The sequence below is a fragment of the Gorilla gorilla genome, chromosome 20, assembly GCF_029281585.2.
Source record: "Gorilla gorilla gorilla isolate KB3781 chromosome 20, NHGRI_mGorGor1-v2.1_pri, whole genome shotgun sequence".
Lineage (NCBI taxonomy): Eukaryota > Metazoa > Chordata > Mammalia > Primates > Hominidae > Gorilla > Gorilla gorilla.
This window is the reverse complement of record NC_073244.2, coordinates 65,362,486-65,390,121: the sequence shown is the minus strand read 5'-3', so window position 1 is coordinate 65,390,121 and position 27,636 is coordinate 65,362,486. Positions and strand designations below refer to the sequence as shown.

The following is a 27,636-nucleotide window of genomic DNA, read 5'->3' as shown; positions in this document are numbered from 1 at the left end:
ATATTGCTTTGATAGAGTCTCTTTTCAAACTCATGTCTTATCCTTCTGAGTGCCTTAAACTACAGCCTGTTCAGACATGCTATAACAGACTTGCACCAGTTTGTTTTGTTGCAAAAACTGAAATTCATGCACAATTTTCTCATAATAGGTATTTTTCCATGAACTTCTTCAAGATCCATTGTACTAGAAAACTGTATTCAAGAGGACATTTAAAAAATGTAGATATTCAAGTGCCACTTATTTCTGGAATGCAAGGATGGTTCAACATATTCAGGCAAATCAATGTGATATACCACTTGAACAGAACAAAAGATGAAAACCACATCATCTTAATAGATGGAGAAAAAGCATTTCACAAAATTCAAACTCCAGTCATCATAGAAATCCTAAACAAAATAGATAGAAAAGGAAATTTACCTCAACAATAGAAAGACCGTCCATGAAATGACCAATGAGTAAATAGTCAAGCAGGGAAAATGGAATGCCTTTCCTGGAGGATCTCACATGATGCAAGAATGCTCTCATCCCTTCTATTCAATCAATACTGGCTGTCCCAGCCAGAGCAACGAAATAGCAGAGGAAATAAAACTCATCCAAATCAGAAAGTAAGAAGTAAAATTATATTTGTTTGTAGATGACATAATCTTCTGTGTAGAAAATCACAAAGAGCCAACCAAAATACTACTGGAACTAAGTAACATATTCAGTGGATTTGCACAATACAGTATCAGCACCAAAAATTAGTTCAATTTCCATACTTTAACAATAAACAATTTTAAAAGAAAATTTTAAAACACTTCCATTTGCTGGAGAACTTAAAGTAAGAAATACTTAGAAATAAACGTAAAAAGGTCAGAAGTTTGTACCTTGAAATCTACAAACATTGATCAAAATGATTAAAAACATTGAGCTACAACCCATACTGATGGTTTGGAAAAATTAATATTGTTAAATGATTATATAATAACCCAATGTGATTTAGATTCAACATGATATCCATAAAAATCCCTATCAGTTTTTTTAAAGAAACAAAAAACAGGCTGGGAAAATGGCTCACATCTGTTGGCCAGGCTGATCTCAAACTCCTGACCTCAAGTGATCTACCCACCTTGGCCTCCCAAAGCGCTCAGATTACAGGTGTAAGCTGATGTGCCTGGCCCAATCCTCTTAACATAAACACTAATGTCAATTAATGCTTGAACTCAATGTTAAGTCAATACAAACTCAAGTCAATGCTGAATTGACCCTAATGTCAATTAATGCTTGATGGTTTGCTCTACTCATTGCATATGGAGCAACTACCTCCAAAATGAATTTTCTCATATTCTGCAAGGAGTGAACTCAGACTGAAGACCTTGGCACACTGATGACATTTGTAAGATTTCTGTCCAGTATGCATTCTCTGATGTCTCATGAGGTGTGAAGTGAAGGCTTTGCCACTATCATCACACATGTGAGGTTTCTCTCCTGTATGAATTCTCCTATGTTTTGCATAGGATGAAGCTTGACTGAAGACCTTGCCACAGTCATGACATTTGTAAGGTTTCTCTCCAGCATTGAGTTCACCGATGAACTGCAAGGTATGAACAATGTCTGAAAAATTTGCCCAATTTATTACCCTAGTATCATCTCTCTTCGTTATGGATTCTCCAGTGATTCACAATGGTTGTAGCATTACTGAAGACTTTGTGACAATCATTACCTTAGTAAAGTTTCCCTACACCATGGATTGCCTGATGGTAAACAAGTGTTGACTGCCTACTAAAGGCTTTGCCACACTCATTACACTGGTAAGGTTTCTCTCCAGTGTGAATTCTAGCATGTTGTGCCAGGTGCGAATCATGCCCAAAAGCCTTGTCACAAACTCTTACATTTTTATGGTTTCTCTCCAGTATGAATTCTCCTATGTCTTTCAAGGTTTGATGTGCGACTGTAAACTTTGTGACATTCTTCACATTTATAAGCTTTCTCTCCAGTATGAATTCTCCTGTCTTTTGAGGCTTGATTTGCCACTGTAAACTTTATCACATGCTTCACATTTCTAAGGTTTCTCCGCAGTATGAATTCTATGATGACCTGCAAGGTGTGCTTGTTGATTAAAAACCTCACCACATTCATTACACTTGTTTTTCTCCAGTATGAAGTCTACGATGGCATGTAAGGTTTGACTTCTGACTAAAGGTCTTGCCACACTCATTACACTTGTAAGGTTTCTCTCCAGTATGAAGTCTATGATGGCATATAAGGGATGACTTCTGACTAAAGTTCTTGCCACACTCATTACACTTATAAGGTTTCTCTCCAGTATGAAGTCTATGATGGCATATAAAATATGACTTCCGACTAAAGGTCTTGCCACACTCATTACACTTGTACGGTTTCTCTCCAGTATGAATTCTCCTATGTCCTTCAAGGTTTGATTTCACACGGAAAGCTTTGTCACATTCTTCACATTTGTAAGGTTTCTCTCCGGTATGAAGTCTACGATGGCATGTAAGGGATGACGTCCGACTGAAGGTCTTGCCACACTCATTACACTTGTAAGGATTCTCTTCAGTATGAATTTTCTGATGTATTTCAAGGTTTGATTTGAAACTGTAAGCTTTGTCACTATCTTCACATTTGTAAGGGTTCTCTCCACTATGAAGTCTACGATGGCGTTTAAGGGTTAACTGCTGATTGAAGGTCTTGCCACACTCCTTACACTTGTAAGGTTTCTCTCCAGAATGAAGTCTACGATGGCAGGTAAGGGATGACTTCCAACTAAAGGTCTTGCCGCACTCATTACACTTGTAAGCTTTCTCTCCAGTATGAAGTCTATGATGGCATGTGAGGTATGACTTCCGACTAAAGGTCTTGCCACACTCATTACACTTGTATGGTTTCTCTCCAGTATGAATTCTCCTATGTCTTTCAAGGTTTGATTTGAAACGGAAAGCTTTGTCACATTCTTCACATTTGTAAGGTTGCTCTCCAGTATGACGTCTACGATGGCATGTAAGGGATGATGTCCGGCTAAAGGTCTTTCCACACTCATTACACTTGTAAGCATTGTCTTCAGTATGAATTTTCCGATGTATTTCAAAATTTGATCTGAAACTGTAAGCTTTGTCACATTCTTCACATTTGTAAGGTTTCTCTCCAGTATGAAGTCTACCATGGCATGTAAGGGATGACTTGTGACTAAAGGTCTTGCCACACTCATTACACTTGTAAGGTTTCTCTCCAGTATGAAGTCTACGATGGCACGTAAGGGATGACTTGTGACTAAAGGTCTTGCCACACTCATTACACTTGTAAGGTTTCTCTCCAGTATGAAGTCGATGATGGCGTGTAAGGATTGACTTCTGCCTAAAGGTCTTGCCACACTCATTACACTTGTATGGTTTCTCTTCAGTATGAATTATCCTATGTCTTTCAAGTATTGATTTGAAATGGAAAGCTTTGTCACATTCTTCACATTTGTAAGGTTTCTCTCCAGTATGAAGTCTACGATGGCATGTAAGGGATGACGTCTGACTGAAGGTCTTGCCACATTCATTACACTTGTAAGGATTCTCACCAGTGTGACATCTACGATGGCATGCAAGGTTTCGCTTCTGATTAAAGAGCTTGCCACATATATCACATTTATATTTGTCTCCTAAATGGATTATCTGATGTTTCCTTAAGAGTGAGCTGTAATTAAAGACTTTGCCACTCTCATTACATTGGAAAGATTTTTCTCTCATGGGTACTTCCTGTTTTTGTGTGAGTAATGAAGAATTCCGGAAATTATTCCCATAGTTATTAGATATATGGGTTTTGGGCCTACAAGAAATTCTTTGGGCTGTTGAAACCAAGGAAGCATCGTTGATAGACTTCACAACTTGATTATCAATTTTCTCTTCAGTCTGAAATATGTGCATTTCAGGCAGATGCGAATGAAAGCTTGATCCAAGCTGATCTTTAATAGGCTTGTTTCTAGCATGACTTTGATCATATCGTTCTGTACTACCTGTCAACTTTTTGATTTTTGTCATGGGTGCTTCATGGCCATTTCTTTCATCTTCTTGCCATTGAAATTCAAAGTCATGAATATCTTTATCAACATCCTGGTAGCAAAAATTTCCATTGTGATGACTTTCATGTATTTGCAATGTCCCTGCATGGAACACTTCTCTGTTGCCTTGTGCTGTTGACAAGAATTCCTTCATCGTGCATTTGGAAGAGATATCTACAAAATATAAACACCAAAAGCTTTCAAATTAAGTACAGATGGTAAATAATGCTGAAATGTGTAAATAAGACACAAAAAACAATAGTTATTTTAAACTTTCAAAACATGACCCTCAAAGTTTAGGAACAGAAAAGCCTAAGATTCTTTAACAAATAAAGGGCGATTACATGTGCTTCAAATTATTTTTACGGAAGTCTGTTTCCAAGATTGTGACAAAACATTGACAGGGCACAAACGTGTAGCCTAAAGTAAGGAATATTTTTCCATTGTGACCCTAAAGTGTCTAACAGTTTGTAAAAAACATATCACTGTCACATCAATGAAAAGTATATATTCTTCATATTTACACCATATTTACTGTATACAAATAAATGCTAAAGGACCACACGATATACTATATTGGTAAATAATCCACAACAAGCTCATGTAAGGATAACCAAAATCAATGGAAATTCTGTATTGTCAAACAGTCATAGCACTGAGAAGACAAGAAAAGATTACAAAATGTAGCCAGGCGTAGTGGCCCACATCTAGTCCCAGCTACTCGGGAGGCTGAGGCACAAGAATTGTTTGAACCCAAGGGGCAGAGGTTGCAGTGAGCCAAGATTTCACCACTGTACTTCAGCCTGGGTGACAAAGTGAGACTCCACCTCAAAAAAAAAAAAAAGTTAATACAATGTTTTTCTGAATAACTGTCATAAAATTACCTATATCCATGAAGAAAAGGCACGTTGTGACATTAAAAAAAATTTTTTTATTTTTATATTTTTGAGATGAAGTTTCACTCTGTTGCAACTGGCTGGAGTTCAATGGCCCGATGTCGGCTCACTGCAACATCCACCTTTTGGGTTGAAGCCATTCTCCTGCCTCAGCCTCCTGAGTACCTGGGATTACAGGCACACACCACCATGCTTGGCTAATTTTTGTATTTTTAGTAGAAATAGGGTTTCAACATGTTGGCCAGGCCAGCCTCGTACTTTTGACCTCAAGTGATCCACCTGCCTCAACCTCTCAAAGTCCGGGGATGGCAGGCGTGAGACACAGCATCCGGTGGCACTGTGTGACATTAACTAGTGGACTGTGTCAGTTATATTGCATACCACATACCGAAAAGCCTTATGTACAATCATAAAAATTAATTAGTAAAATATTGTAATCCATAAAACCAGGAAGCAAAGAATAAGTACATTTATACAACCTGCAAAATTCTAAACAATTCCATTAAGAAAAACGCCAAACTTCTACTTACAACCAGCACACAATATAAAAACTGAAATACATGTTAAGATCACTACCATCTGATTTATGAGGTCAAAGAAGTACACAGCATTATAAGGAATAAGAATTTACTAACGGCTGGGCACGGTCTGTAATACCAGCACTTTGGGAGGCTGAGGCAGGCTGATCAGGAAGTCAGGAGTTTGAGAGTAGCTTGGCCAACATGGTGAAATCCCAACTCTACTAAAAATACAAAAAAATTAGCTGGTCGTGGTGGTGGGTGCCTGTAATCTCAGCTACTTGGAAGGCTGAGGCAGGAGAATCATCTAAACACAGGAAGTGGAGGTTGTAGTAAGCTGAGATTGCACCATTGCACCCAGCCTGAGTGACCGGGTGAAACTTCATCTCAAAAAAAAAAAAAAAGAATTGACTAACAGTGTCAGAGGGTGCAATTATGATGTCACAACTACATTTATGAAACAGCCAGGCAATACAGCAATTCTATATATATGTGCATTGTTGACCTTAATTATCTAGCTCACTATGCACAAAATATAAAACACAGAATGTGCACTGGGAAAAATTTTAAACTAAGATCAGAGAAAACATTTTATAAATCAAATTGCACAATAAAAACATAAAAAATATGATGCAGGCTACCTGGTCTGAATGTTCTTATTGGCCAAAAGCCATGTTCAGAGTTCTTATTCTCCAAAAGGATGTTCTGCAGATGGGGCCTTTGAGACAATTTGGTCACAGGTGTTGACTACTCGTGAACAGGACTTGTGCTTTCATAAAAAGAGATATTAAAGAGCTACTTTCCTGTTCCTGTTTCCACCATGTCAGGATACAGCAGGAAGATGGCTGGCTAAACCATGAAGAATGCTCTCACCAGGAACCAATTTGGCTGGCACCTTGCTCTTGGATTTCCCACTTTCCAAATTCATGAGAAATAAATTTCTGTGTCTGAAGCCTCCCAGTTTAAGCTATTTCTCTTTTTGTTTGTGTTTGAGACTGAGTCACACGTTATCACCCACATTGGAGTGTAGTGGCATGATTCTCCTGCCTCAAGAGATTCTCCCGCCTCAGCCCGAGTCTTACTTTGTCACCTGGACTGGAGTGTAGTGGTGCAACCTTGGCTCACTACAACCTCCACCTCCTGGGTTCAAGTCATTCTCCTGCCTCAGCCTAGCGAGTACTTGGGATAACAGCCATGCGCCAGCATGCCCAGCTAATTTTTGTATTTTTGGTAGAGACAGGGTTTCACCACGTTGGCCAGGCTGGCCTCGAACTCCTGAAATCAGGTGATCTGCCCTTCTCAGCCTCCCAAAGTGCTGGGATTACAGGCTTGAGCCACCACAACTGGCCAACTTCTTGTATTTAGTAGATTCGAGGTTTCACCATGTTGGCCAGACTGGTCTCAAACTCCTGATTTCAAGTGATCAGGCCACCTTGGCATCCGAAACTGTTGGGATTAGAGGTATGAGCCACCTCAGGTGGCCAGTCTAAGCTATTTCTGACAGGACAGTGAAATGACTGAGACAGGAACAGGAGCATCTCATCAACATCACCGAAGGCTGAAAAATCTGATTAAACAAAGGAAGTTTAGAGCCTGTACTATAAATCTTAACAATACTTGAAGCCATCTAATAGCAATAACATGTTTTAAAAACTTTGAGGCTGGCCAGGCATGGTGGTTCACACCTGTAATCCCAGCACTTTGGGAGGCTGAGGCAGGAGATCACGAGGTCAGGAGATCGAGACCATCCTGGTTCACACGGTGAAACCCCGTTTCTAAAAAAAAAAAAAAAAAAAAAATTAGCCAGGTGTGGTGGCATGTGCCTGTAGTCCCAGCTACTGGGAGACTGAAGCAGGAGAATCACTTGAACCTGGGAGGGAGAGGTTGCAGTTAGCTGAGGTCGCACCACCGCACTCCAGCCTGGGTGACAGACCGAGACTCCATCTTAAAAAAGAAAGAAATGAAAGAAGTCTAAAGAGTAACTCCAACCCACAGATATATATAAAGTTCTCCAGTAAAGGTAAATAAAAAGACAGACAGGCTGGGCGCGGTGGTTCACACCTGTAATCCCAGCAGATTAGGAGGCCGATGTTGGTGGATCAATTGAGGGCAGGGGTTTCTGACCTGCCTAACCAAAAAAGGAGAAAGCCTGTGTCTATTAAAATACAAAATTAGCCAGGTGTGGTGGCACATGCCTGTAATCCCAGCTACTCATGACACTGAGGCAGGAGAATTGCTTGAACCTGGGAGTTGGAGATTGGAGTGACCCGAGATTGTGTCATTGCACTCCAGCATGGGCGACAAGAACAAAACTTCATCTCATCAACAAATAAATAAATAAATGAATAGGCAAATAAAAGGACAGATACAGAAACTGTTATAAGTGTACCTTTTCTTCATAACTCAACTTTTTTTCCTATTTAGAAGAAAAAAGCATGAAAACACAGTATCCATATATGTTGATGAAAGTGCAACATACACAGAAATAATTCTGACATAAATACAGAGTTCTAGTGGAGAAATAGTTTTTGCAGGTTATGGAATTTTTTTTTTTTTTTTTTTTTGAGACAGAGTCTCGTGCTATCACCCAGGCTGGAGTGCAGTGGTGCAATCGGCTCACTGCAACCTCCACCTCCTGGGTTCAAGTGACTCTCCTGCATTAGACTCTTGAGTAGCAGGATTACAGGCGCCCATCACAGTGTCTGGCTAATTTTTGTATTTCAGTAGAGATGGAGTTTTGCCATGTTAGCCAGGCTGGTTTTGAACTCCTGACCTCAGGTGATTTGCCTGCCTCAGCCTCCCAAGGTGTGGGATTACAGGCGTGAGCCACTGGGGCACAAGAAACATTTGAACCCGAGAGGCGGAGCTGGCTGCGGTGAGCCAAGATCATACCACTGAACTGTAGCCTTGGCGGCAGAGTGAGACTCCATCATAAACAAACAAACAAAAGAAGTAAATAAGAAGGGAGTCAAAGCATGTCTACACAAAAAAAGCAATTAAACACAAAAAGTAGTAAATGAGAAATGAAAAACAAAAAAAACCTACAAGAAACACAGATAATATGTAACAAAATCCCAAGGGTAAGGTCTTCTCCATCAGTAATACTTCCACTGTAAGTAACTCTGCATTCAGAAACCAAAGACTGGCTGAATCAATAGGAACCAACTACATGTTGTCTACAAGAAACTCATAGACTTATATTAGCCTTAAGGACACACATATGCAAATATTTCATTTTATTTTATTTTATTTATTTTTTTGAGATGGAGTCTCACTCTGTCACCAGGCAGATGTGCAGTGGTGATCTTGGCTCACTGCAACCTCCGATTCCCAGGTTCATGTGATCCTCCTGCTTCAGCCTCCCAAGTAGCTGGGATTACAGGCCCATGCCACCACACCCGGCTAATTTTTGTATTTTTAGTAGAGACGGGGTTTCACCATGTTGGCCAGGCTGGTCTCGATCGCCTGACCTCGTGATCCGCCCACCTTGGCCTCCCAAAGTGCTGGGATTACAGGCGTGAGCCACCACGCCCGGCCGCACATATGCAAAAATCTTAAAAATAAAAGCCAATAATTAGGTATGGTGGTTGGCGCCTGTAATCTCAGCTACTCGGGAGACTGAGGAGGATCTCTTGAGCTCAGGAGATCAAGATGAATTTCAACAACACAGCAAGACCCTGTCTGGAAAGAAAACAAACTAAAAAATTTGCCCAAACATGGTGGCATGCACCTGTACCAGCTACCGGGGGAGGCTGAGGTGGGACAATCACTTGAGCCAAGGAATTCAAGATTGCACTGAGCCATGATCACACCATTGCACTCTACCCTGGGTGACAGAGCAAGACACTGTATCTAAAAACAAGAGAAAATACAAAGATACACAAGGGCACATCCCCACTTCTGGAGGGAAGTTATCCTCACCCAGGGAGACTAGGTTCCTATAATTCTCCAGCATCACGTCTCTGTATAGAGTCCTCTGAGCAGGGTCCAGGCATTTCCACTCCTCCTGAGAGAATTCTATGGCCACGTCCCTGAATGTCAACAGACCCTGAAATGAAAACACATTTTAACCAAATGGTTATGAGAAGAGTTCTGATCTTTACAGAAAATGAGAAGACAAGAGAGGTGAAGGCAAGGATTTAAATGAAGTGAATATTCTAACAAATCTGAGTAAGGGATTTTTCACCACATTTTGTCTTCCCAGTTGTGTGTTTTACTAAAATTATTATTTTTTTTTTTTGAGGTGGAGTCTCAGTCTGTCACCCAGGCTGGAGTGCAATGGTGCTGTCTGTGCTCACTGCAACCTCCACCTCCTAGGATCAAGCGATTCTCCTGCCTTAGCCTCCTGAGTAGCTGAAATTACAGGTGCACGCCACCACAACCAGTTAATTTTTGTATTTTTAGCAGAAACGGGGTTTCACCATATTAGCCAGGTTGGTCTCAAACTCCTGACCTCGTGATCTGCCTGACTCAGCCTCTCAAAGTGCTGGAATTACATGCGTGATCCACCGCGCCCGGCCCAGAAACTTTTATTGATACAGCAAGTGACATTCAGTATCTAGATGAGACAGAGTACGGGTGATGTCTTCAGAGATGACAACATTCACAGTGAAAGATCGGAAACTAAAATCTGGCTGGGCACAGCGGCACATGCCTGTTATCCCAGCTACATGGGAGGCTGATGCAGGAGAATTGCTTGATCCCAGGAGGCAGAGGTTGCAATGATCTGAAATCCCACCACTGCACTCCAGCCTGGGCAACAGAGACTACATCTCAAAAAAAAAAAAAAAAAAAAAAAAAAATTAGCTAGCCACTATGGTGGCAGGCACCTGTGGTTCCAGCTACTTGGGAGCCTGAGGTAGGAGGATGGCTTGAGCCTGAGGATGAAAATTGCAGTAAGCTAAGATCATGCCACTGTGCTCCAGCCTGGGCACCACAGTGAGACCCAGTCTCAAAAGAAAATATATGAAAACTAGATTACTCAAAGTATGAAAATCCATTATATCTCATCGATTATATCTCATAACGATATCATCTCATAAGTCTCATAACGATGTAGAAATACACGTGAACGAGACTTGCTCTGACCCCTGGCACAGAACTGACAGTAGTGGCTCCCCAGTGAGGCTGGAAGGAGGGTGGAGGACGTGACAGGGAAAGGAGATGCGTTATGGCAGAAAATCTAAGCTGCAGCTTTGCTTGCAGTTTTACCACAAAACAAATGGATACATCATGTGATGGTTAAATATAAAAATATGTATTTAATAATAATTGGTGGGGCTGGGCACAGTGCCTTGCACCTGTAATCCCAGCACTCTGGGAGACTGAGGTGGGCAGATCACCTGAGATCAGCAGTTTGAGACCAGCCTGGCCAACATGGTGATACCCGTCACTAATAAAAATACAACAAGATTAGCTGGGCATGGTGACGCGCGCCTATAATCCCAGCTACTTGGGAGGCTGAGGCAGGAGGACCACTTGAACCTGGAAGGTGGAGGTTCCTGTGAGCCAAGATCATGCCACTGCACTTCAGCCTGGGTGACAGAGCAAGACTCTGCATATTTAAAATATAATATTATCATAACATAATAATAAAAATTATAAAAATGTTTAATGAAAACACCTGTTTCACAAATCTCTCCACAGTAATACCACAGTCTCCATGAGCTTTAATGTGCTAAGAATGGTTTAATGAATCTCCTGCTATTATTCAGGTTGATTTCATATTCTTAAAATAATGACGGAATAAAACATCTTCTATCTTTCATGTCTGTGTATGAACTTTCCATTCTAATTACTAAGATTTTTGGAGTCAGAAACACAGTAACTCACTCAAAAAACTAAAAATGTAGCATAAAATCAGGCAGAAAACATTTCTCGATCTTGGTCACCTTTTCTAGAATTTACCATGTACTTTGTGCACATGAATACATGACTTCCATTGGCAGCTGCTCTAATACTGGTCCACAGAGAGCTGACAGTACGTCCAGAGGTGGCCCCTGAACAATCCCTGCTGTCCAACAGCACTGACACCATGGGACCCTCACCCCGTCTCCATCCATGTCTGGGTGTGAGCCCTTCCCAAGACCATGCCCAGTGCAGCCTCTTCCCACGTTCATGTCACTGGATCACGAGAGATGGAATCTAAGCGAGATAAGAGGGACTGAGGGAAGGCATGAGTGAATGTGAGCAAACCTGTCAGGCAGGATGCTTCAGACTCAGAGAAGATTCCCAACTCCAAGGCCCAGCATTTCTGAAAGGAAGGAGACAGAACAATCCACTGAAAATATTATCTCACCTGAGAAAAAGCCATCCCTGACTCCTTTGCTCTCCTCTTCCTCTTCCGGGTTTCTTCCTCACGTACCAAGAGTCTTTAGAAGTCAATCCTGAATGTTAGAAATATGTTGTTTATTGCTCAGAATCAACACACCCCCTCCGTGGAACACAACCACACATACAAAGGTGACCTCACCCTGGGAAATATGGTCCCGTCAGCTGCCTACTGCACCAGGGATGATAAACTCCCACAGGAAAACTTGCACTTCTTTCCTAGAGGAGCCCACACACACACTGCAACAGTGGGAGCTGGGCTGGAATGAGCTCCCCTTCCTGACCCAGCCCTGGGTCCCCAGACCCAGCCCTGACCAAACCCCATGCAGATGCTGGGTGTGGTGACTCACGCCTGTCATCCCAGCACTCTGGGAGGCTGAGGCAGATAGATCTCTTGAGCTCAGGAGTTTGGTGAAACATGGTGAAACCCCATCTCTACCAAAAATACAAAAACTTAGCCAGGCATGGTTGTGCACATCTGTGTGTCTCTGGTCCAAGCTACTTAGGAGTCTGAGGTGTGAGGATCACTTGGGCTCAGGAGTTTGAGACCAGCCTGGCCAACACGGTGAAACCCTGTCTCTACCAAAAATAAAAAAACTGAGCCACGCTTGGTGGCTCATGTCTGTAATACCAGCACTCTGTAAGGCTGAGGAGGGTGGATTACTTGAGGTCAGAAGTTTGAGACCAGCCTTGCCAACACGGTGAAACCCCATCTCTACTAAAAATACAAAAAGTAACTGGGCTTGGTGGTGGTTTGTAATCCCAGCTACTCAGGAAGTGGAGGCAGGAGAATCGCTTGAACCCAGGAGGTGGCAGTTGCACTGAGCCAAGATCATGCCATTGCACTTCAGTCTGGGGTGACAGTGTGAGACTCAAAAATAAAAAAATATATAAAAAAAAAAATACAATAATTAGCCAGGTGTGGTGACACACACCTGTAATCTCAGCTACGTGGGATGCTGAGGCACAAGAATCACTTGAACCCAGGAAACAGAGGTTGTAGTGAGCCAAGATCACGAGACTGCACTCACAGCCCGGGCAATACTCTGTCTCCAAAAAAAAGAAAAAAAAATTCTGATGTGATTGATGCAGAGATAATAAAACCTGAGTAACATGATAGAGACTGATTGGCAGAGGGAACTTCAGATGGGGTTGGGAGGGCATGGGAGACGTCTCCGAGCCTAGACCTGAAGAAGGAAGGCACAGGGCCGTGAACATTTAGGGACATACGGTAAGAGCAGGGACAGCAACTTGAGACAGGAAGGGTTTTGATATCTGGGAAAACAGAAAAGCAAATGTGACTGGTGCAGAGGGATTCATGAGATGAGGGCAAGCTCCCAGGAGGAGGCTGGACACTGGCAGGGGCCCTGGACACAGGGCTGTGGAGCCACAGTGAGGAGTTAGGCTTTTGTCCTGGGGAACACGGGAAGCCGGTGGAGGGTTGGTTCCCTGCCAGGGATTGACGTGACCTGCTTTAGATTTTGCTGTGATGTCCTCATACAGAGAAAGGCCTCGAATATGGTCTCTGTGTCTGAGTCTACACCTCTGTTTCTTCCATTCTTTCACATTTTTAAAAAAAAATTTTTTAAATTTTATTTTTGGGGTACTGCATCCCATTTAAAATTCTAATTACAACTGGGCACTCCCCTCTGCCAGAAGAAAAGCCACACCAAGACATGCACTATTTTGCCGATCATTTCAGGGGACTGGGTCACTCGGGTTGAGCTTTTCTGGTCTAGCCCCTCATCTCCAAGTTGCAGGGAGGCTCACTGGGCTCAGAGCAGGGAAATTTTCACCAAGTTACCCTGAGAAGGTCTGAGATGAGTGAGCAGGTGTGCCTGAATTCTTACATGGGGGCCTGGAAGGGCTAATGGGAAGGCTTGGTCTTTATCACCCCTATCCTTGAGAATTACAGAAGCATCTTTCACATGCCTGGGCTAAAGAAACTTCTTTTGCAAGGTTCTGATGCCACTGATTCCTGACATTTAATTTTTCCTTAGAAGAAAATCACAGTAACATTTATAAAATGCAGAAGTGTGAACACACAGCTATTGACCTTGAAAATAGCGAAAGAGGGTCAGCTGTAGAACTAAGACATAAGCAAATTTTTTCAATCAGGAATACATGGGTGGCTGGGAGCAATGGATCATGCCTGTAATCTCAGCTACCCGAGAGGCTGACGCAGGAGAATCGCTTGAACCCGGGAGGTGGAGGTTGCAGTGAGCTGAGATCACACCATTGCACTCCAGCCTGAGCAACAAGAGTGAAACTCCATCTGAAAAAAAGAAAAAAAAGAATCATGGGTGCTTTTAGAATAGCGTTCCATGTTGGGGAAAAGCTGAGGCAGGGCTTGCTAGTCTGACATAATATAAAGAGTCTTGGAACATGCCAGGGTCCAGGGCCTAAAACCCCTTGTGGCCTTTGGAACACCCAGCTCTGTGCCAAAGGGTAGAAGCCTGCCCTGCCAAATTACAATCTAAGCCCAAGGCATAAAACCCTGAAGGGGGCCAGCCCCTCCACACCTGTGGGTACTTCTCATCAGGTGGGATGAGAGACTGAGAAAAGAAATAAGACACAGAGACAAAGTATAGAGAAAGAACACTGGGCCCAGAGGACCGGCGCTCAGCATACGGAGGACCCGCATCGGCACTGGTCTCTGAGTTCCCTCAGTATTTATTGATCACTATCTCTACTATCTCAGTGAGGGGGATGTGGCAGGACTACAGGCTAATGGTGTGGAGAGGGTCAGCAGGAAAACATGTGAGCAAAGGTCTCTGTGTCATAAATAAGTTTAAGGAAAGGTGCTGTGCCTCAATGTGCATGTAGACCAGATTTATGTTTGACTTTACACAAACATCTCAGTGCAGTAAAGAGCAGTATTGCCACCAGCATGTCTCACCTCCAGCCATAAGGCGGTTTTCTCCTATCTCAGTAAATAGAATGTACAATCAGGTTTTACAGTGAGATGTTCCATTCCCAGGATGAGCAGGAGATAGATGCCTTCCTTTTATCTCAACTGCAAAGAGGTCTTCCTCTTTCACTAATCCTCCTCAGCACAGACCCTTTACGGGTGTTGGGCTGGGGGACAGTCAGGCCTTTCCCTTCCCATGAGGCCATATCTCAGGCTGTCTCAGCAGGCAGAAACCTTGGACAATACCCAGGCTTTCTTGGGCAGAGGTCCCTGTGGCCTTCTGCAGTGCATTGTGTCCCTTGGTATTTGAGACTGGAGAATGGTGATGACTTTTACCAAGCATACTGCCTGCAAACACATTTTAAACAAGGCACATCCTGCACAGCCCTAAATCCATTAAACCTTGAGTCAACACAGTACATGTTTCTGCACAGGGTTGGAGCTAGGGTTACAGATTAACAGCATCTCAAGGCAGAAGAATTTTTCTTAGTACAGAACAAAATGGAGTTTCTTATGTCTTCTTCTTTCTACATAGGCACAGTAACAGTCTGATCTCTCTTTCTTTCCCCAACAAACCCCTCGTGGCTTGGATGGAATTCAGGGTTCAGGGCATAAAACCCCTCGTGGCCTCTGGAATGTGCCTAGACTTGATGGTTCTTTGCTTCTAGCACTCCCAGGCTCATAAAATGATTGTATCTTAAACTAGAAGAATATGTTCCCCATGATCTCAAGTAGCAGAACATGTTCCATATAAATGTTAACCTGACACACCTATAGATCATGTGCTTGATGCACTGCTTCCTCTCAAACCCCACATCCTCACCACCTGCTGCTTTGTTTGATCACTAATAGTGTGGGCTTCCAGAGCTCAGGTCTATTGCAGCCTCCATACTAGCGTTGGCCCCCTGGACCCACCTTATGCATTCTTAACTTGTCTTTTCTCATTCCTTTGACTCCACTGGACTTCTTAGCCCCCACAGCCTGGTGTTGGGTCTGATCACCCCAACAGTTCCATGCCAATCCATCCCATCTTTCAACATTAGTCCAGAATGGACCAGAGGGCCTTGAGGGAAGCATGCACTTAATAGCTCACAGCTCAAGATGTTCACAGATGACATAAGGAAAGAAAACTGAAAAATACATTAACTGGTTAAACTACATTTTGATGTTAAGGTAAAAGGTCACTGATTCTTTACCAGGTACACACTGAAACAATCAAACTTTTGTATTACGTACCGAAGTTTTCCAATAAATAATAAAGACTAGAAAGCATGCAGACCTTGATCTGAACTGGACGCAACTAGTTTCAAACAGAAACTATTTAGAAATTGTTTTTTAAAAAATCTAACAAATTCTGGGGTCAACAGGTAAATAACTGGAAAATATACTTGTACAGAAAAAAATGATGTGAGCTGATTATAGGATGTGACAAAGGCATCTTCCAGAAGTGATTATGTATTTTTTTTTCACAACATGATTTTTAAAGACATTATGCATTGGGCTCACATTCCCTTAAATGTTGTTTGCAAAGGTTCTCAGCCTCTAGCCCAGCTGGAATCTCCAGGAAGAGGCAGAGACAGTTTGGTGAAAAAGAGGCAGGGGAGGAGGGGGTGGCAAAAGGAGAAAGCAGCCTTCCAGTTAGAGATCAGCCCTCAGGTAAAGGTCAGCTTTGGGCAGGGTGGCCTCAGGCGGAGTCAGGGTCAGAGGGAGGAGCAGCAGCAGGGTGGGACTGGGGCATTCTACATCGCATTCAGGTCAAGCAGAGTCTGGTCCAGCATCCTTTGTGTACAAAGGTGTTCCTCTTTGGTGCATTTCAGTTTATCTTCTAAGTCATCAATTGTCTTTTCCAGCTTGGCTACTGATCTCTCAGCCAACTCAGCATGGGTCTCTGCCTCCTTGAGATTATCAGTAAGAATCTTCATCTCTTCCTCACATTTGTCTTCTTTTTGAGAGTAGTTTTCTTCAGCTGCACTCAGACACTTCAGGTTCTGGTCCATCAGTCTGATCTGCTCATCCATCTCTCAACAATGGGACTCTGCCAGCTCAGCTCATTCCTCTGTGCATCCCATGTCTCCTTCAATGATCACCAACTTACGAGTCACCTCTTCATACTTCTCATCTGCCTCATCTGCAATGTGCTTAGCTTCTTTGAGTTGGATTTCCTGGAGTTCCATCTTTTCTTCACCTTTTAAGGCCCGGTTTTCAGTAACCTTTATATCTCTCTCACTCTCATCAGCTGCTTTTCCCGCTTCTTCCAGCTTTTGCAGGGCAGTGGCCAGGCGCTCCTGAGCACAGTCCAGCTCCTCTTCAACCAGCTGGATCCTACCGTTCACGGAGGCCACTTCAGCCTCAGCCTGTTCCCAGACCCACCTTTTTCCCTCAGCTTCTCACTGGAGGCGCTCAGCTCACTCCTCTGTATCATCTGCCTGGTGCTGTAGAACCTGGATCTTGCACTTCACTGCCTCGACGGTGGTGATCCCAGCCATGGTGCCCACCCAGCTACTGCTCACACTCCAGTTCCTCCTTCCTCCACTGGGCATTGCAGACTCCTCTCTGTGATTACGAATTAAAAAAGAAATTTTGAAAACTAAGATTTATCTCAGCCGGGCATGGTCATTCATGCCTGTAATCCCAGCACTTTGGGGAGGCCAAGGCGGGTGGATCACCTGAGGTCAGGAGTTCAAGGCCAGCCTGGCCAACATGGTGAAACCCCATCTCTGCTAAAAGTACAAAAATTAGCTGGGTGTGGTGGTGCCGGCCTGTAGTCCCACATACTCAGGAGGTTGAGGCAAAAGAGTCACTTGAAACCAGGAGGCAGAGGTTGCAGTGAACCGACATCATGCCACTACACTCCAGCCTGGGTGAATGTGTGAGATTCTGCCAAAAAAAACCCAAAAAACAAAAAAAACCAAAACTAACATTTGTCTCAAACTGCAAAATAAATAAATAAATAAATAAATAAATAAATAAATAAATAAATAAAATAAAGAATTGAAGAAGAAACAGAAATAAAATAAAGTAAATCTATTACACATGAAAACAAAAGCACTTTTGATGTCCCTTTTGTTTTTTATTTTTTGTTTGCTTGTTTTTGTGAGATGGAGACTTGCTCTGCCACCCAGGCTGCAGTGCAGTGGCAGGATTTTTGCTCACTGCAACCACTACCTCCCAGCTTTAAGTGATTCTCATGCCTCAGCCTCCCCAGTAGCTGTGACTACAGGTGCACACCACCATGCCTGGCTAACTTTTGTATTTTTAGCAGAGACCAGGTTTCACCATGTTGGCCAGGCTGCTCTTGAACTCCTCACCTTAGGTGACCCACTCGCCTCTGTCTCCCAAAGTGCTGGGGTTAATGGCAGGGGCCACCACATTTTGATGTCCCTTTTGAAAAGTACTATGTAGACCAGGTGTGGTGGCTTATCCTTGTAATCCCAGTATTTTGGGAGGCCAAGGCAGGAAGATCCTTTGAGCTCAGGATGTTGAGACCAGCCTGGGAAACGTAGTGAAACGCGTTTCTACAAAAAATATACAAAACTTGCCTGACTTGGTGGCTCATGCCTGTGACCCTAGCTACTCAGGAAGCTGAGGTAGGAGGATGGTTTTAGCCCAGGAGGTCGAGGCTGCAGTTAGAAGAGATCATGCTGCACTCCATCCTGGGTGACAGAGCCAGGCCCTGTGTCAAAATATTAATTATTAATTAATTTAATTAAATTATGTAATAACAGAAATTGATTTTTTTCCCACTTCACTGCCCCACTTCCTACCCCATCCTGCAAAAAGGGAATAGAGTAATTCACAACTGAATAAGTCACTGCCCTCTGGCTGAATAGGGATTCCAAGTGGAAGCTGACCTCTATGCCAAGATTTATACAATGTACATGCCTTATAGATAGGAATTTTTAAATTCTCAATCTCATCTGTATAATTTAAACAAATTTTAAGTTATTAGATTATATACACAGAAGTCAACATGTCACAAGTAATCACACCCAGTGAACTCACCCACTCATCTGAACCCAAAGTCCCCCACCCCTTTTATTCTTTTGAGACAGGGTCTCACTCTGTTGACCAGGCTGGAGTGCAGTGGCATGATCTCAGCTGACAGCAGCCTGGACTTCCTGGGCTCAAGTGATCCTCCCGCCTCGGCCTCCAGAGTAATTGGGAGCACAGGTGTGCACCATCATGCCTGGTTCATTTTATTTATTTATTTTTGGCCAAGACGGGGGTCTCACTATGTTGCCCAGGCTGGTCTCGAACTCCTGTACTCAAGCAATGCCCTTGCCCCAGTCTCTGAAAATGGTGGGATTACAGGAGTGAGCCACAGCACCCAGCCTCTTTTTCAGGTACCAGTGCAACCTCATATGCAAGAAGAACAAAAATCATTATTTCAGTTAGCTAAAGAAATTCCTGGAGTATAGGCTGAGGACAACCCACCTGGTTTAGCTGTAAATCATGCACCAGTAGTAGTAGAATTAAAACCAGAAGCAACTCCTGTTCGGGTTCATCAGTACCCAGTTCCCCAAAAGTCTGTACAGGGCATCTGCAAGCATTTAGAACGGCTCTATAAACATAAGATTTTAGTGCAATGCCAGTCACCTTAGAACACTCTGCTTTTGCCAGTTCAGAAGCCATTGCCAGGGCCAGGTTCAAATGAATACAGGCCAGTGCAATATTTGCATGCTATAAACCAGGCCACAGTAACTATCCATCCAGTGGTACCCAACCCGTATACTTTGATAGCTCTTATTCCAGCAAGTGCTAGCTTACAGTCTTAGACTTAAAGGATGCTTTCTTTTGTTATCTGTCTGGCACCAGTTAGTCAGCCTATCTTTGCATTTCATAAGAGAAAGAAGCATCACAGCTCTCCTGGACTAGACTCCCACAAAGGTTTAAAAACTACCACAATCTGGGGGCCTGTGGTCCCACCTATTCGGGAGGCTGAGGCAGGAGAATGGCGTGAACCAGGGAGGCAGAGCTTACAGTGAGCCGAGACCACGCCAGTGCACTCCAGCCTGGGTGACAGAGCAAGACTCCATCTCAAAAACAACAACAACAACAACAACAACAAACTACCACAATCTTTTTTTTTTTTTTTTTTTTTGAGTCAGAGTCTTGTTCTGTCACCCAGGCTGGAGTGTAGTGGCACGAGCTCAGCTCACTGCAACCTCTGCCCCCTCGGTTCAAGCAATTCTCCTGCCTTTGCCTCCTGGGTAGCTGGGATCACAGGCACCTGCCACCATGGCTGCCTAATTTTTGTATTTTTGGTAAAGACAGGGTTTCACCATCTTGGCCAGTCTGGTCTTGGACTCCTGACCTCATGATCTAGCCATGTGGCCGCCCAAAGTGTTGGGATTAGAGGTGCAAACCACCATGCCCCGTTCTCTCCCACAATCTTTAGAGAAACATTGCCCTCAGACCTCATGGCCTATACCCTGCCAAGTAACAACTGTGCCTTGTTGCAGTACATAGACGAGCTTCCTTTGCCTGCCCCAACCTGACAGGAGTGTTATTGGGGAACCCAGGATCTCCTCCATCTCCTATAGAAAGCAAGTTACAAAATATCAAAAAAGAAAGCCCAAATTTTCCATGAAGAGGTTACATATCTAGGTGTCATACTGAGCCACGAGGAACACCGGCTTGGCTATGAGAGGAAGCAAGCCATTTGTGCACTTCTAACCCTGACTACCCGATGACAAATAGGAATTTTTAGAGGCAGCAACATTCTGCCACATCTGGATTCCGTTTTTCACTGATGGCTAAGCTGTTATATGACGCCACAAAAGGAGGAGAAAAGGAGCCCCTCTTTTAAAAAACTAACCAAGAAATAGCCTTCAAACAGATCAAGGAAGCTTTAACCCAGGCCCCAGCCTTAAGACTATGAGACATAACTAAGTCTTTCTATATGTTCATGAACAAAAAACAATGGCTATAGGGGCTCTGACTCAACTTATAGGATCATGGCGTCACCCAGTGGCATATTTATCCCAACAACTAGACTCTGTGGTGTTAAGATGGCCTCTTTGCCTTAAGGCATTAGCTGCCACCATCTTGTTAACACAAGAAGCTAGCAAATTAACTCTAGGACAGCAACTAACTGTCAGGGTGCCACATTCAGTCATAACTTTGATGGATCAAAGAAGGCACCATTAGTTATCAAACCTGAGGATGACTTGGTACCAAGGGCTTCTATGTGAAAACCCTTAGACAACTTTAGAACAGTAAACACCCTAACCCGGCTATTCTGCTCCCAGTCGAACAGGCAGCTCCTCTCCATAACTGTGTCAAAACAGTAGACGAGGTATTCCCCAATGAGAAAGATCTTACAGACAGACCCCTCAGAGACCCAGATGTCAAGTACTTCACAGGTGGAAGTAGTTTTGTGCTAGAAGAGTTTGGACATGCCAGGTATGCAGTGGTAACATTAGACTCAGTAGTAGAGGCTCAGCCTCTGCCTACTGGAACATCAGCTCAAAAGGCAGAATTAATAGCCCTGACAAGAGCACTGTTGCTAGCAAAAGAGAAGAAAGTCAGTATTTACACTAATTCTAAGTATGCTTTTACTACCTTGCATGTACATGGAACTATATATAAAGAGAGAGGACTTTTATCAGCTAGAGGCAAGAAATAAAGTACAAAGAAGAGATTCTACAGCACTTAGAGGCTGTATAGGTTCCAGAAAAAGTAGCTATAATGCATTGCAGAGGCCACCAAAAGGCAAGGATGCCAGAAGCCAAAGGAAACAGAAAAGCAGACAGGGAGGCAAAGCAGGCAGCAATGATCATGCTGCATTTTAAAGAGGAAGCCTTAGCTATGCCTCTCCTCCCAGAACCTCCTCTCCAAGACGACCCAAGTTATACTCCAAATCAAAGATCCTGGTGTGCCAAGAAGATATAAAATGTATGAAAAGAAAGTAAAAGAAGTTCTTCTATAGGAGACTAGCCATTCCAAAGATGTTAGCTCCTAAGTTTGTGAAGCAAATCCATCAAGAAAATCATATAAGAAAAACAGCATTAGAAACATTATGTAGTGACATTTTTTCTTTTCTTTTTTTTTTTTTGAGATGGAGTCTTGCTCTGTCGCCCAGGTTGGAGTGCAGTGGTGCGATCTTGGCTCACTGCAACCTCTGCTTCCCAGGTTCAAGTGTTTCTTTTGCTTCAGCCTCCCTAGTAGCTGGGATTACAGGCGCCTGCCAACACGACTGGCTATTTTTTTGTATTTTTAGTAGAGATGGGTTGTCACCATGTTGGTCAGACTGGTCTTCAAACCTGGACCTGATAATCTGCCCGCCTCGGCCTCCCAAAGTACTGGGATTACAGGCATGAGCCACTGCGCTGGGTCACGAAAGTGCCATTTCTATGTGCCGTGGCTTTCTGCTGTCACTCAAGGCGTTTGTGAACAATGATTAACCTGTGCTCAGAATAACCCACGACAGGGGCCCACTCAGCCCCAAGAATTCAAGAAGTAGGAGCCGTGCCTTGTGAAAACTTGCTTATAAACTTTACCGAACTGCCTCGTGCCAGAAGCTATGGGTATATGCTATTGCTTATTTGCACATTTTCAAGATAAGTTAAGGCTTTCCCCACCAGGGGAAAAGTGCAAGAAGCGACTAAAGTACTGATAAAAGACATTATCCCCAGGTTTGGACTGGCTCTACCTTTAAAGTCAGACAATGGGCCAGCATTTGTAGCTGAAATAGTGTAAGATTTTACAAGTCTGCTAAAAATAAAATAGAAGTTACACACAGACTATCAGTCACAAAGTTCAAGGAAAGTAAAACGCATGAACTGGACACTCAAGTAGCTACTGAAGAAACACTGCCAAGAAACTCATCTGAGATAAGATCAGCTCTTTCGTATGGTCCTCCTCCAAGTCAGGTGCACCCCCACCAAACAAACTAGGTATTCACCTTATGAGAGTTTGTTCAGTCGGCCTGCCCTAATCATAAGTCAAATTAAAGGTGATCTCCAAGAACTAGAGGAATTAACTTTAAGCAAGCAAATGCAGGCTTTAAGAACAGCCATGAAAGAAGTCCATAACTGAATACAAGAAAGAATGCCTATAAGTCTGACAGATCAAGTACACCCCTTTAAACATGGAGACTCTGTTTAGGCTAAAAAGTAGAATCCAACTTCTCTAGGACCCATATAGGATGGGCCCTATATTGTAATCTTGTCCACTCCCACTGCTGTTAAGTTTGCATGAATCATGCCATAGGTCCACCACAGTCAGCTGAAACCAGCAGTTCAGGACAAGTGGACCAGCCAGCAAGACCCAGATCATCCAACTCAGCTGATCCTGAGATGAGACCAAGCTGCTGCTGAGGACGACAGCCCTGCTCTGGTCACTCTGGAGGCTGACCAGTCTGTGCACAGCTGAAGCTGAAGGGGACGACAAGCCCAGCTCTAGTCACACACCGGAAGCTGACTAGTCTATGCACAGCTGAAGCTGGAGGGGACGACAAGCCCTGCTCTAGTCACACACTAGAAGCTGACTAGTCTACACACGGCCGAAGCTTGAGGACTAGTCAAGCAAGTAAATGTGGTTAGAAATCTTAAGACTAGTAGTTTTCCTTGTAATACTAACTGTTTTATTATTGTTCTGTCGTTGTGCTCAACCTCCTCTGCCAGGCAAGGCCCTCTTCTGTCCTTGCTGGATATGAATATGCTGTACACTGTTTTGCTGTTGTTACCCTCCTTAACCATGGTAGAAGAAGCAACTATAGAAATGTGTCCCCACTGTACACATACTACCTGGTCAGGGAACAGGATAACTAAGACTCTATTGCACCATACTTATGAGTATACAAGGACTCACTTAAGAACTTGTAAAGGCCAGGCACAGTTGCTCATGCCTGTAATTCCAGCCCTTTTGGAGGCCACGATGGGTGGATCACCTGAGGTCGGGAGTTCGAGACCAGCCTCACCAACATGGAGAACCCCGTATTGAATAAAAATACAAAATTAAACAGGCATGGTGGCACATGCCTGTAATCACAGCCTTTCAGGAGGCTGAGGCAGGAGAATCGCTTGAACCCAGGAGGTGGAGGTTGTGGTGAGCTGTGATCATGCCATTGCACTCCAGCCTGGGCAACAAGAGCAAAACTCCATCTCAAAAAAAAAAAAAAAAAGGACTTGTATTTATAGCCAGACAACCTACTCAGTTACTCAATTTGTGACCAGGAAATAACCAACCTTATGTATAACCCCAAGATTTCACCTGGTGAATAGTTTAAATTCGTGCAAGGTCAAAAGAAAGTCACCTCTTAAACCAAACCAAGGTCCCCCCCTTTTACCGATGGCCTATTTCTCTGTATTTTGATGCTTGTCCAACCTGTAATCCTGTAAATTTCACCATTCTAAAGCCAGACTTACCCATGTGGACTGCAGGTTACCCCATACGTGTCTCCACACACACCTACCCAGCAACCTACCTATATGTTATCAAAAAGGAACCCGGACCAGCAACAATTCCGAGTCTTGAAATCATCCCATAAGCATGTAGACCAGAAGTTACCAGAGCCTCCTCCTTTAGCTAAAAACCTGTTTGCTCGGTTAGCTGAAAACATTGATTGCTAGTAGCTTAAGCCTTTCCTCATGTTGTCTGTAGAAGGATGAACATAGGAGACGAATGGCCTTAAGAAGCAAAAGAGTTAATGCCACAAGATAATTTAACTCTAACTGACTCTTCCCCTGAACCGATGCCCACAAGTTCAAGCCCCTAGCTCTTAAAAACTTCTATTATCAGGAGATACTGGGTTGCTCACTAAGGAAAAGCTTTTACATACTCACTAGAAGAATTAACTTGTTTAAGACAGCAATATTATAATAAAACACTAAAGAAAACTTTGTGGCAAGGCAAAGATGACTCCAGATCACCTCATCCAAACCCATTCTCCTGTTTCTCTTCTCTAAATCACACCTAGTACCAGCTTGAAGCTCCAAATACCTGGCAAGCACCCTCTGGTCTCTATTAGATCTGTGGGCCACAGGCCTACCGACAGTTGCCGGGAAAATGGACAAGGGCTAGTGTACTTGAAGCAATTAGACCATCTTTCTTCTTACTCCCACTGCAACAGGGAGAAACTTGAAGGTATCCTGTCTACAATAAAATTAAAGAAAAAAACAAAAGATATATAGACATAAGGAAATACATAAAAATAGAAGATTAGAAAGACACAGATTGGCCTCCTGAAAGACTAATTCAGTACTCTAGGCCAGCTACCTGGGCACAAGATAAGTCACGAAGGTATTGCACCCCAATTTACACACTTAACCGCATCATAAACTCACAAGCAGTACTTGAAATCATCACTAATGAAACAGCAAATGCATTAGACTTACTGGCCCAGCAAGCCACAAAAATGAGAAATGCCATCTACCAAAATAGATTAGCTTTAGACTACCTCCTAGCCCAGGAAGGAGTATGTAGGAAGTGTAATCTAACTAATTGCTGCCTAGAAATCGATGACAATAGGAAGGCTGTTATAGAAATAGCTGCAAGAATGAAAAAATTAGCCCATGTTCCAGTCCAGACTTAGACAAAGTAGACTCCCGAGTCCCTCTTTAGAGCCTGGGTTTCCTCCTTCAGTAGATTCAAAACCTTAACAGGAGTGGTTCTAGAAATACTACGAATTGGTTTAATACTCCCTTGCCTCTTACCTCTCCTTGTTAAGAGCATTCAATCAACTATAGAAGCAATTGTGACTAGGCAGACTACCACTCAGCTAATAGCCCTATATAAATATCAGCCTGTGCTCTTCCATGAAGAATCCAGTAATAGTGATGTTTTCTAGTAAAATCTTGTTCATAAAAGGCATCTAAGGGAGAAAACTGAGGCAGAAAGTTAAAAAACAAACATGCATTCATTCACTCGAAGAAAAGTAACGGGCAAGGCAAGGGTTAAAAAGAAAAGAAGAACAAGTTTTCCTCTGTCTAGCAAGCTCACTTAGAGAACAGTTACAAGATAACGCTGTTTGCGAAGTCGAAGCCAAAGAAATGGGCTCCAGACAGCCCCCCACCTTCCCAGAACAAGAGTGAAGAAAAAAAAAAAAGGACAAATGTGTGTATTTAGCTGTTCTTGTATTTCTTTCAACTCAGCTACGAGACCACCAACTACGGAAGGACCCAAGTTATGCTATGCTATAGATTACGTGACCTATCATTATATGATTAACTGCTTTTATTCTGCTTCTGAAAGCAAAAAACCCCACTCCGTCTTTGTTGAAATGCTCAGCTTTTTAGATGTAAATCCACTGAGCCGGTGCGTATCTTAAATAAACATCCTTCTGTCTCCCCCATATCAGTCTAGTCCTCAGTTTCCCGGAACACCATCTCTGTGCCTCCTCTGCTCTCCCCGTTAAATTCTCTCTTCCCTGTTATACCCCTTGTCCCCACTCTCTGGCAGCCTAGATCCCCAGGTGTCCTCCCTGCTGTGCTTCTCCCTCTGTTCTCCTTGCCACCAGCACCACTCTGCTCTGTCTGCCCTGGCTCCAAATCCCTCCTCCTCTCCCTCACCCTGATGAGCCTCCCTCTTTGCTGCCCCTCTCCCTACCTTGCTGTCCTTCCTCTCTCTGTACATCTAGCTTTTCTCTACATTTCTCTAGTTGCTTTTCTCCTCCTGCTTTTTTTTTTTTCTTTCACTTTTGCTGTCTCTTGGCAAATCCCTCACCCATCCTCTACTTTGCCATCTGTTATGGGTCTTTCTCATTCTTCTTTTCTGTCTCAGGTTTTCTACTGCTCTCTGTCCGTCTCCTGATCCCTTTGCCCCACACAGTCACAGGAGGGTTTGGAGTAAGACGCCTGCATCCAGGGGGAGCGCATTTTCCAGGGGCTGGAGCTGGGCAAGCAGTAACACCCCGTGTCACAGGACAGGCCCCAGGCACCTCCCCAACGCGGGCTCAGGGGAAGCGGTGACTGTGGAGGCGAAACCTGTGGAGCAGCAGGGCCCGGCACAAGGAGGGAGGTGAAGGGGCGACAGCACCTTAAGGCAAGGGTGGGGTCTGCAGGATCCTAGGACCAGGCAGAGGACGCGGCCTTTCCGGGACTGGGGCAGCGGCGCTGGGCTCCAGGGGCCGACAAAGGCGAGAATCCACCTCTCAGGTGAGGACTTTAAAAAGCGCGGGGCGGGAGGAGTCAGAAAAAGGTTTACAGCAGGAAAACTACAGGTTAGAAAGTGTATACATTGCCCTGTAGCAGAAACACCCGGGACGGGACCAGCCTCAGGGGGACCTTAAACCCAAAAGGAACCGACCCACGGCCTCTCACGGGGTCGTCTCAATTTGCTCTGGGTGAAGGAAGACGGCTGAGAATTTCCAGGTCTGTGGGGATCCCAAGTCCCAGGTACAGAAGGGCCAGGAACCTGGGAAGAGCAGACTTAATACAAGACAGGGCGAAACTCACGCGCCGCGGTGGCACCGTCACTCCACGCTATCCGCTTCCTGGTCTGCGCGAATCTGCGCGCGCAGAACAGAAGCCAGGCCTGGGCGGGACCCGCAAGGAGGTGGGCGGGGCCTGGACGAGGTAGGGGCGGGGCGCGAGGCGGAGAGACCTTGCCCTTTAGAGCCGGCAGAGGGCGGGGCCGGGGCGTGACCGGTGCTCCTCTCAGCCTCTCTCCTAGCACCTGTTTTCGGGTGGTGAAGGTGAGACCGGCCAGGAAGGCTGAGGCATGGACTCAAAAGCCCTGGAATTGTCTGGAACGGGATGCAAACTAGAATGTAAAATGCAAGACCCTGCCTGGGCGGAACGTACGATTTCATGCTGACGGCCCACAGAACAGAACAGAAATCCTCTCCCTTTCTATTCTCCACTCACTCAGGAGGGAGAGTCCACCCTGTGCTCAGCTGCAGAGACTTCCCTAGGGCCTCCGCCTGGGATGCGGGACGGAATGCTCAGGCCAGCCAGGGGCGACCTGCTGGATAAACACAGCAAGGATTCGGGCGCG

The 27,636-nt window shown here is 44.1% G+C and overlaps 1 protein-coding gene and 2 pseudogenes across 4 annotated transcripts; all 3 read right to left on the bottom strand.

Moving 5' to 3' along the window:
• Positions 1-606: 606 nt before the first annotated feature.
• On the bottom strand, positions 607-2,118 carry LOC115931558 (putative zinc finger protein 137; annotated as a pseudogene).
• ZNF761 (zinc finger protein 761) lies at positions 607-27,212 on the bottom strand. 4 transcript variants are annotated; one of them, XM_055370453.1, is made up of 5 exons: positions 27,096-27,212; positions 13,939-14,061; positions 11,755-11,842; positions 9,378-9,504; positions 607-4,216 (listed from the first exon to the last, which is right to left on the bottom strand). In XM_055370453.1, the coding sequence occupies exons 3-5, from the start codon at positions 11,767-11,769 to the stop codon at positions 2,118-2,120; spliced, it is 2,241 nt and encodes a 746-aa protein (XP_055226428.1). In that variant the 5' UTR covers positions 11,770-11,842; positions 13,939-14,061; positions 27,096-27,212; the 3' UTR covers positions 607-2,117. The 4 variants fall into 4 exon arrangements, with proteins under 4 accessions (XP_055226428.1, XP_055226430.1, XP_055226417.1 ...); XM_055370455.2 differs by having other exon boundaries at positions 13,955-14,061; positions 27,096-27,143; XM_055370442.2 differs by having other exon boundaries at positions 13,843-14,061; positions 27,096-27,127.
• LOC129523514 (tropomyosin alpha-3 chain-like) lies at positions 16,437-17,237 on the bottom strand (annotated as a pseudogene).
• Positions 27,213-27,636: the final 424 nt, after the last annotated feature.